This window comes from Sardina pilchardus, chromosome 9 (genome assembly GCF_963854185.1).
Source record: "Sardina pilchardus chromosome 9, fSarPil1.1, whole genome shotgun sequence".
Lineage (NCBI taxonomy): Eukaryota > Metazoa > Chordata > Actinopteri > Clupeiformes > Clupeidae > Sardina > Sardina pilchardus.
Window position 1 is genome coordinate 24,323,538 of NC_085002.1, and position 10,000 is coordinate 24,333,537.

The 10,000-nt window shown below is 44.8% G+C and overlaps 2 protein-coding genes across 5 annotated transcripts in view; one reads left to right on the forward strand and one right to left on the reverse strand.

Annotated features, from left to right (window-relative positions):
- Nucleotides 1–5,291, forward strand: part of megf6b (multiple EGF-like-domains 6b) — a 95,943-nt gene extending 90,652 nt beyond the window's left edge. The window contains exons 29-36 of the mRNA XM_062545697.1: nucleotides 1–89; nucleotides 739–867; nucleotides 1,207–1,335; nucleotides 1,614–1,742; nucleotides 2,287–2,415; nucleotides 2,708–2,836; nucleotides 3,097–3,225; nucleotides 3,382–5,291. The exon at nucleotides 1–89 is cut by the window's left edge and continues 40 nt beyond it. Coding sequence (XP_062401681.1) covers nucleotides 1–89; nucleotides 739–867; nucleotides 1,207–1,335; nucleotides 1,614–1,742; nucleotides 2,287–2,415; nucleotides 2,708–2,836; nucleotides 3,097–3,225; nucleotides 3,382–3,446 — 928 coding nt within the window. The 3' untranslated portion in view covers nucleotides 3,447–5,291. The remainder of the gene's footprint in view (nucleotides 90–738; nucleotides 868–1,206; nucleotides 1,336–1,613; nucleotides 1,743–2,286; nucleotides 2,416–2,707; nucleotides 2,837–3,096; nucleotides 3,226–3,381) is intronic.
- A 525-nt stretch (nucleotides 5,292–5,816) lies between these two features.
- kcnab2a (potassium voltage-gated channel subfamily A regulatory beta subunit 2a) overlaps nucleotides 5,817–10,000 on the reverse strand; it is a 139,602-nt gene continuing 135,418 nt past the window's right edge. For all 4 annotated transcript variants that reach the window (XM_062544358.1, XM_062544354.1, XM_062544355.1 and 1 more), the window contains one exon: nucleotides 5,817–10,000. This exon is cut by the window's right edge and continues 158 nt beyond it. The gene's annotated coding sequence lies outside the window, so the exon portion shown is untranslated.

Here is a 10,000-nt window from a genome sequence, read left to right on the forward strand (position 1 = left end):
ATGCCAGTGTCAGAACGGAGGTGTGTGCCGGACTACGGATGGCACGTGCCGCTGTCCGCCCGGCTTTATCGGTGCCCACTGCAACATCTGTAAGTAGTACAGCTCTAATCCACAGCATGGCATTGCAGCACTAATTTTAACATCTTCTGGACACCATATAAGGCTCCATTAGACCCCCTCTGGACTTGTGGTATCTGTTAAAGGAACCGTATGTAGGATTTGGCCTAAACTGGTACTGCAATCACTTTCACATTACGGGAGAGCGGTGTATCCCCTCCCTCTCCCCCCTGACTCGAGGTTGCCATGCTAGGCTGCAGGAGGATTTTATTAATAAATTAAATGCATTCCTTACGCACGGTTCCTTTAAGGTGGTTAAGGAGGCATCTTTTTACACGTCCGTACAGCTATGTTTTTTACAACTGCTCTGTGTTAGGTTGGCAGTGGGTGAAGACTGAAATGTGTGTTCTGGAGATGAGAAATACACACCATGTGTGAGCCTCGCGTTGGTTTTACTCATTATCACAGCTTTGGCACTCCATAAACCTGCTAATTAACGGCCATGGCAATTAATACGAGTTTAATAATGGCCATGAGTGTGATATGTGTTTCCATGGACCCGTCACCAGTGCTGATTGAATGAGTTGGGTGGGTCAATAGGAGATGCCGCTGTGCTGTGAGAGTGGCTGTGAGGTGTGAATGACTGAGCCGCGTGTTCACCATGCCCTGGCCTGTTTGCAGCATGCCCGGTTGGTCGCTACGGGCAGGACTGTGCCAGCGTGGCACTGTGCGGAGAAGGGGCCCAGAACGATCCGGTCACCGGCAGGTGTGTGTGCTCGCCGGGACGCCAGGGGGAGGACTGCGGCCAAGGTGTGTATGCGTACCTGAGCTGCCTGTGTAGAACAGGCCAGGACATGTGTGTTGATTTGTTTACTTGTGTATTCATGTGACTGTATCTGTGTGTAAGATGTCTTTGTGTGAGCATGTACAGTATATTCAGGCTACAAATACATGCATTCATCTATGGAAATGTAAGTGTGTCTTACTAGAATGGGGGACATGTGGTTCTATCTGTATACTTTACTTACTTGTGTGTGTGCGTGTGTGTGTGTGTGTGTGTGTGTCTGTGTGTCTGTGTGTGTATGTATGTATGTATGTGTGTGTGTGTGTGTGTGTGTGTGTGTGTGTATGTCTGTGTGTGTAATGTAGGCTGTGCGCCAGGCTGGTATGGCTCCGACTGCTCTCAGCACTGTCACTGCCGCAACGGCGGCGCGTGTGATGCGGTGTCTGGGAACTGCACCTGCCAGCTGGGCTGGATGGGACTGCACTGTGAACAAGGTAAAAGATCTGTGATCAAACTAGTGCCCATGGGGACCCGGGTTCGAGTCCGGCCTGCGGTAATTTCCCGATCTCACCCCATCTCTCTCTCCCACTTGCTTCCTGTCTCACCTTTCACTGTCCTAGACAAAAAAAGCCCAAAAATTATACTTAATTTTTTTTTTTTTTTTTTTTAAACACTGACTGAAACAACAGTTTTATGAGATGCAGCCAAATTCCCATTGTGAATACAGTATGTATCTAGAACTAACCGTGGCGTTGTGTGTTGTGGGATGCAGAGTGTCCGCAGGGGAGGTTTGGGCCCAGCTGTGTGCACAGGTGTGACTGCGAGAACAACAGCACCTGCGACAGAGTCATGGGCACCTGCCAGTGTGCCCCCGGGTACTACGGACACCGCTGCGAACACGGTGAGATGCTTACACACGCTCGCAAAGTGGCACATAAATAATAATACATCATAATGCATTTATCCGAATTGACTTGCAGATATACTGTACGTTGCTGAACATGTACGCCTGTTTGACAGTTTCTGAAGTCAGTCTCTTCAATTAGTGTCTGTGTCAACCAATCACGTTTGGGGTTTTTTGCGCTGACAGTGCTCTCAGCCTCATTTTCAGAGCACTTTGTTTCAAGTGTTTATTGTTGTGATATTGACGAGCCCACTTACAGCATTGTGAGCGCTGCGGGGGGAAAAAAGGTCAGCGCTGAGAGCTTATGCACTGTGATCGCTGAACTTCATAGGATTTGTGTAGAAAATAGCCATCATCGGCACAAAAAGCATGAAGTGTGGACACATGCCCTTACTGTGGGGACAGTAGAAAACCAACAGCCAGTTTCTCAAACACTCTAGACTACAACCAACAACTGCTTACTTTAGAATGTCGGGGTTTTTTTTGGCGTTTGTTGGGGTGATGTGCACGCACCCTTACCTGTGACACTGTGTGGTTTCAGCGTGTCCAGCCGGTTGGCATGGCCCGCGCTGCCAGCTGCAGTGTGACTGTTTCAACGGCGCCCAATGCCACCCCAGCACAGGCCGCTGTGTCTGCCCACCTGGGTACCAGGGCACACGCTGTGAGAAAGGTAAATGCACCCCACACTCTTGTCAAGTTGGCACTGAGCGAAACGCTAGCAACGTGCAGTAGATGTAATGCAGTGAACATTACTGACTGAATATGTAATTGCGGTACAAGATATTTAGTCACGTGGTAGAGGAACAGACATCATTATACAGACAAGTAAATGTGCTGTGCTTACATACAGTAGCATTCAGTTTTGACATGGCATGGCTGGTTGTGTTGTCTGTTATGCTACTGACCCTGGTGTCTGTGCCACTCTCTCTCTCTCTCTCTCTCTCTCTCTCTCTCTCTACCAGAGTGTGGTCAGGGAAGGTTTGGGCAGAACTGTTCTCAGGTGTGTCAGTGTGCGGAAGGTGTGCCGTGTGAGCCGGCTCGAGGCCAGTGCCTGTGCACCTCGGGGAGGACAGGGAGCAGGTGTGACGCAGGTGAGATGAGATGAGACACATTGCCGATGACGAGTCGTATTGCTGATTTAATGTAGTTTATTACTGTAAGTCATCCTATGGAGAGGCATCATTGTTGGAGTCGTCCATCATGAATCTTACTGAAACTGCTGCACCCTTAGATGTGTATTAAATGCCCCACTTTTGTGGAGACACACATCGATATAGGATTGCAGTCTGCTCTGTCACAACCAGATTATAAACCCACTGCTACTGAAAACATGTTGTGTGTGTGTTTTCAGACTGCAGAGTGAACCGTTACGGGCCAGACTGTGTCCTGAGTTGCGAGTGTGAGAACAGTGCCCAGTGTGACCAGAGGAATGGCCAGTGCACCTGCCTCAGTGGCTGGATTGGACTCACCTGCCAGGAAGGTGATGAACGTCTCCTCACCCCACTTATCACAGATAGATGAGAAATATAAAGGAATCATCTGAACTGTAAAAAAGCCAAGGAATACAGTTACCTGTAGTTGCAGTTACCTTTCTCGCCGGATTGTTTACATGGTTATTCATTCATCTAACCCACAGGAGTGCCTCCGCAACAGCAACCGAGAAGCACCGCGGACCAATCACAGCATAGCAACTCGTTATAGCCCCACCCACTGATTGGACACCTCCCCCATTCCTTCTGTGCACCAATGTGAGGGCAGCATGAGCCCCTCGATCCAGGAAGAGACTGGAGAAGAAATCAGGATCTCAGTGGGCTATGCTAGCTCCCTTAGCAGGAGCCATGGTGACCACACAGACTCTCAGATGAGAATGGATTATTCTAAGCGACGTGTGTCTATTTATGTGTATGTCTGTGTGTGCATGTTTGCACACAGCTTGTTAAAACTCCTGTGGCTGGTTCCCTTTAGCGCAGATGAAGGACACTTACTCAGTGAACACGGTGCTCAGGTTCAATGTAGCTCTGTAGTTGTGCGCTGCCTCCTGTAGGTCAGATTGTGAACTGCATCCCCCTCCCCGGCAGCATCAACACCTACAGTACGGCAGGGGGTATTTCAACGGTCAGGTAAAGGCTTTCCCCTCCGCTGGCTTGGAGTGCTTTATCCGTCCTCCCTCGCTCCTCGGGCCTCGATCCTCACTGATCTACATAAAGAATGATGGAGCGGCAACAATGGGATAGTCTATCCAGTGTTGGTTATACTGTAGATCAGTGGGAACGCCCCTCGAGGATCGAGCATCGAGGAGAGATGTTGAGAGGCACCCCCAGTCTCAGCCTCCTCAGACGGCAAAGTTGCAGGATGCTTCTCCCTGCTAGAGCCACGTTTGAAGACACGGAGCACTTTACCCCTGGGAGCCCTGAACACACGCACACACTCAACACACACACACACACACACACCTGATTATCTGCAGTGTGTTCCGCTAAAAACACACTACTCTCACTGGACTCTTTCCAAGCATACTTGACACAACATCATATCTTGTTTTTACTGCAGATTTTAAAGGATGTGTACTGGATATCAATGCAGTCTTCTTTTTTTAATTAATGTGTATTTTGTCGATTAATGTTTTTGTTTCAGGCTGTTAACGTGCTTTATTTTATATGCTTTCATGCGCATATTGCAACTTTTAAGAATTACCCATATCAAGTCGGTGCCAATATGTTGTAAAGTAATATAATGTTCCTTCAACACAAAATATGTCCATAAAACACATCAAATTGTTTCCTATTAGAAACAGCTGCATTAGCCGCTGCAAACCCGACTATTAGCCGCGGTTTATACATTGATTTTGCAAAAAGCTTCAGCTATGAGGTTAATACAGGGGGGCAGTTAATATGGTTGTGTTTCTTTTAACTTGCATTAAACACTGTGATGTGGCTTATACACAATGCGGCTTATATGCGGGAAATTACTGTAATCAGGTTGGAAAAGTAGTCTGTGATTGATGCAAACTGAAGTGTGCCTTCCCTAAATGAGCCACATACTGTACATACTGTATCAGGAGAGCTACAGCTGTTGCCCAGTGAGTAGCGCAGCCTGCTGGACCAGAGCTCATAGAGCTGCGTTTGAAGGGTTGTCTTCATCCCATATTAGTGTGTAGAGGTATCGTGTGCTTTGAATGCTCTCGTGTACAGTACTGGGTTGCAGTGCTCTGGGTCAAGGGACTCGGAGTAGCCGGCCTCCTCCTTCCCTTTGGATGTCATGTTCCAAACTGTCCGACTGTGGCACACCCGTTTCCCCTAAAGAGTAAAGACTACACCATCAATTCAGTTGAAAGCAGATGTACTCTGCAGATCCGAACAATCCGGATGATTTACATTATTTTTTTTTATTTTTAGATCAGGGAATGCTCCTGGCTTGGTAACCAGCTCCCAATCATCTATTCTGCATCTATGTTGATATTATGTCTTATCAAATGGTGTATTTGTATAAATAGTCACGTTGTGTATTTATATTCCTGATGATGAGTGTATTATGTTTCATATGAATTCTACACCGTAAATGATCAGACAAGTGTAATCTTAGCACACTGACTGATTATATAAAATCTGAATGAGGAGAGAAAGAACCGTCTCTGTACTGGTGTCATTTTGACTGTTGTGTTACCGTGTAGTACAGTTTGGTCATGTTAAAGTATATATTCTATTCTATTGAGGTTTGACCAGGATTTAAGGCAGACTTGAAGGACTACTTGTACTTAAAGGGAGGACATACGGGCCACTGTGGAATACTTTATTCTTCAATTTGAATTTAATCAGGATTCTTAGTCATTATTATTTAAAGATTAATTACCTACTGTAAGTACTGGCAATCAATTACAAACTAAGATGAATCTTTTTAATCAAATCCATTTAATTATATATACATGTATATCTATTTTTTATGTTTTTTTCAGTCAGGTCCTATTTCAGCCATGAATAAAGATTTAAGGAGTTTTATGGATTTGATTTTAATAATATTCCCAAATATTCCCAAAACAACAATGATAAGAAAAAAAAGACAGGACAAAGGGAGCAGTTTTTTTTATCCATAGATGTAATTTTTCAGAATTTTTCATTTCATAGATACCGAAGCTGTACATATCTAAATTCAGTTTCAAGCACAATGCAGTTAGCAATGCCTGTCAATGAAAATAAAAAAGAGAAAGGCCAAAGTGATGAGAAACGGTTATATGTATATATACATTATTATATATATACATAGGTCAAACTATATACAGAAGATATCTGACTCTCAACACTGAGAGCAGATGTAAAGTCTGATGTGGGGTTCAATTCACAGGATTCCTCACAATGCATAATCAGTGCAAATAACTGCTCTTCGTCGTCATCATTATCATCATCATCATCATCACTATCACCATGACAATTCCAACCCAGGGAAACAAGCAATTTTTCTTAAAAGAGTCAAATTAAAATCAAATGAATGACATAAAGTAATATCCTCTCATCATTTTGATAAGGTTACATAGATCAAACGAAATAATAAAAAAAGGCCAAATGAAAGCATAATTCTTGGTACATACTTGGGGGCCTATTGGTACGATCTGTCGCTGGAAACTCGACTAGCAACTACCTTGATGCGTCTTTTCTAGAAACCGTTGTTGATGTTTTGAGTTGCTTATGACCGTACTGAGAGCCGGAGGAGGCGCCTGCTCACGCAACCGAGGAACACTCTCAGAACCCTCCCAGACGTTATGGGACGCTGGCACGTCGCTGACCGCCTAAGACAGGCTGACCGCTGCACCAGTGCTCCTCCTGGAGGGGACGGAATCGAGCACCCAACTACCCCCTCAGGAGGGTCACACCACGGAGAGAGTTCTATTTACAGTGGAGCACCAAGTCAATGGAGTTAGTGAGCTGTGGGAAGGGACTAGTAGTAGTAGGGTATGGAGGGGTGGGTGGGGCTTATGGGAGTAAGTATGGCCATACTGTTCCATATCTCAGAGATGCCCTATGTAACCTCACAACTGAATAATCACACGTTTTAAAGCCAAGATCAACTACAAACATAAGTCACCATCATAAGGTACACTCCTACCAATGGAAATGTAGACTTGATAGTTAACACTTTCCATTTGATTCAACAATAACACACATTAAAAAAAATAACATTTAAATGATGGATTTAATATGCACTTTTTTTTTTTTCATCGACAATATCAGAACATCAAACTATCACCATAGGTTTGTTTGACTCCCAGTGAAAACTACCGTTAAAGGGTGCAGTGCTAGGCTGCATATTTTCACTACGATGCACTTCCACATGGTGGCGCTGTTCGTCATACAGCTTGGTGAAAAACACTGCATAATTTCTATCACATCGCTTAGCAACTGGGCCATTTGGGTTTTTCTTTAATGGTTGACTACTCCCGAGTCCCTCAACACACAGAGACAGGCTGAAGGAGGAGCAAGGGTCTCACTGGAACCAAACTAACAGGCAACACCAACAGGGTGGGAGAACACGCCCTTGGAATTCAAGGATCCATTCTCAATGGGTGACTTCCTGTGAAGTACTGTAACTATACTGAGTCTCATGTATGCATTAAGTCTCCTACAAAGACATGACAACCATTAGGTGAGCTCCCCCCAAAACAAACAAACAAACAAACAAACAAACAAACAACCAAAAAAAGAAAAAAAAAGAACACCGGTCACTTTATAGGAACATTCCTGACAGGAAATGTACAATGACATCAAGTCATGTGTGGGAGGAGTTAGAGAATTAGAGAAGTTATACTATTGGCTCCTCACAGTGAAGGGAGGAGTCATGCTCTCCAAGATGTCATGCGATTGGTTTGTGCTTGACAGGGGGGAAGTAACAGACGGACTACAGATTGGAGGAGATTCAAAACCTTATCCATATGTAAATCATACCGTTTTTAAAACAATGCAAACAGATTGACCCGTTATCAAAAGAAACTATGATCAGCTTGTCATTCAGTTCATAAGGGGGTGCGTTTATGTATAGATGTTGGTCTGTTCAGGAGGACTGCGTCATTAAAAAGACATGACCAGCTCACTGGACAGGTGCTAAGAATACAGTATAAGTAGCATACTGGGGTTCAAAGGCTGGACAGTCCATGCGGTTAAATGAGTTATTCTTTTTTTAATTTTGTTAGAGCACAGGGGATGAGGGGAAGGGAGGAGGGGGGTTAATCTTTGGCTTTAGCCATGAGAAAATGTCACTGGTTCTCATCAGTGGAGAGAGATGACCGACCATGAATACAGTGAAATACGGCTTCCCGACCGTGTAAGACTATACAGGCTTAAAGTTGCTTGCTCGCCTAAACTCTTTTTTATTCACATTTTATATTATATTTTCCTCTTTTGCTTTCCTCTCACTCACTCGAGAAATTTTCATAGGCTTTGTTTTTTTGTCTCTGTGTGTGGTTGTTTAGTTCTTTTTTTTTTTACTTAAAATTCCAGTCCCTGAGCTGCTGACACCAACCAGCCTTCGCTCCGACAGGGCGGGGGAATTGAGTGCCGTTGAACAGTCTCTGTGAACCTACTGGTCAGGTACAGCTGCCAGTCACACCTATCTGTGCTCTTATAGGCCACTGGTGACAAGAACTGCAGAGCTGCCGCCCCCAGTCACCCGCTCACAAGCATTTAACCCCCCGTACCCCCGAGGTCAAAGGTCAAACACCTTCATCCACAATGTTTCAATTTCAGTTAGAATAATTCAGTAGCTCCTTAAATACTTATTCATGCAAAGAAATATGATAAATGGCAATACATGTACATGTGGGAGTATACTGCAGTTCATAAATACTGACTGGTGTTTATGTGAGTATTTATTTATCTATTTACTCTACTATTTCTGTCAGAAGCCTCATATTAAACTGGCATGAATGAAACAAGCATGGTTCGGTTCGGTTCGGGTCGGGTTGGTCTGGAGGGCACTGGCAGCCATCTCCGTGTAAACGTGTGAGTCCGGTGGGGTGCTGGGAGCAGACGGCCTCAGCTAAATGCCCGACAGAGAGTAGGGGTGGTGGTGGTGGAGGCGAGGATGGGGGACATAACCAGCCACCTTAGGGTCAGGCCAAGGCCTACGGACCCCTGTGACGTCCACCCATCAGATGCTTTTTGTTTTCTTGGTTTGCCTTCGCTGCTGAGCTGCCACTGTTGTGTGGGGACCGTCAAAGGGGGAACAGACGGAGACAGATGGATGCGCGCACACACACACACACACACACACACACACACACAGACGGACAGATAGTTTGACGAGGTCTCTGTAGACTGCTCAGAGGCCGACGGGAATCACTGGGGGGGGATGATTAGCATCGTGAAAAAAAAACATGCTAATGTCAGCATGCTAATGCTAATGTCCCTGCGAGGGAGGGCGTTGATGAGAGAGAGAGAGCCTCCCACAGCCACTCCACGGCAGCAATATTCCTAAAGTGCAGGTTTTTGAAGAGTTGCATTCTGTACACGTGCGATGCGAAAAAACGACGCGGAGAACCGTTTTTTTTTTTTCTTCTTCTCGACGAGAGAGAGTTATGCTAGTAGATGGGGGCGTATTTCCCTGGAAACAAAACCATCTGAAGCTGATGGGCGGCTATGGGACATGTGCAACACGTCAGTTTCTCTAACACCTATTATCAAATGTAAGTTACAGTTGTATGCATTCAGTATTTTTGATAAAAAATAATAAAAAGTAAAAAAAATAAACAATGCAAAGAGTAAAAACAAAAACGAGTTCCAACAGCCAAGCAAGCGTGTGCTTTTTTTCCGGCATCCTTTTTTTTAAAAATACGTTTCAGCAGAGTTTTGTAATATGTGTGTGTGTGTGTTTTTAAATACGTTTCAGCAGTTTTGTATGTGTGTGTGTTTTTTAAACTATGACCTTATACCCCCCATCATCCATTTCATTTCTCTGCCACTGTTGATGTACCATTGCCATTCTGATGTGATTTTTTAAAACTCTTCTTAGACTTTTACTATCTAGCTATACATGTTATTTCTTAAAATTCCTAATCCCCCCTCTCTTCCTGATGTTTTTTTTTTGTTGTTGTTCTCATTCATTTTGTTAATTTTTTTCTCACGTTTTTATTCTAAATGGTGTAGTTCCCTTCTGGAGAGCAGGGGAGGGGTGGGGGCGGGCGGTCTCATGCGCCAGTTTGGGGTCATTCAGTCGTAGCTCAAGCGGGCGGAGGAACAGGCATAGGGCGCGGGGAGAGAGTCGTGGGGTGG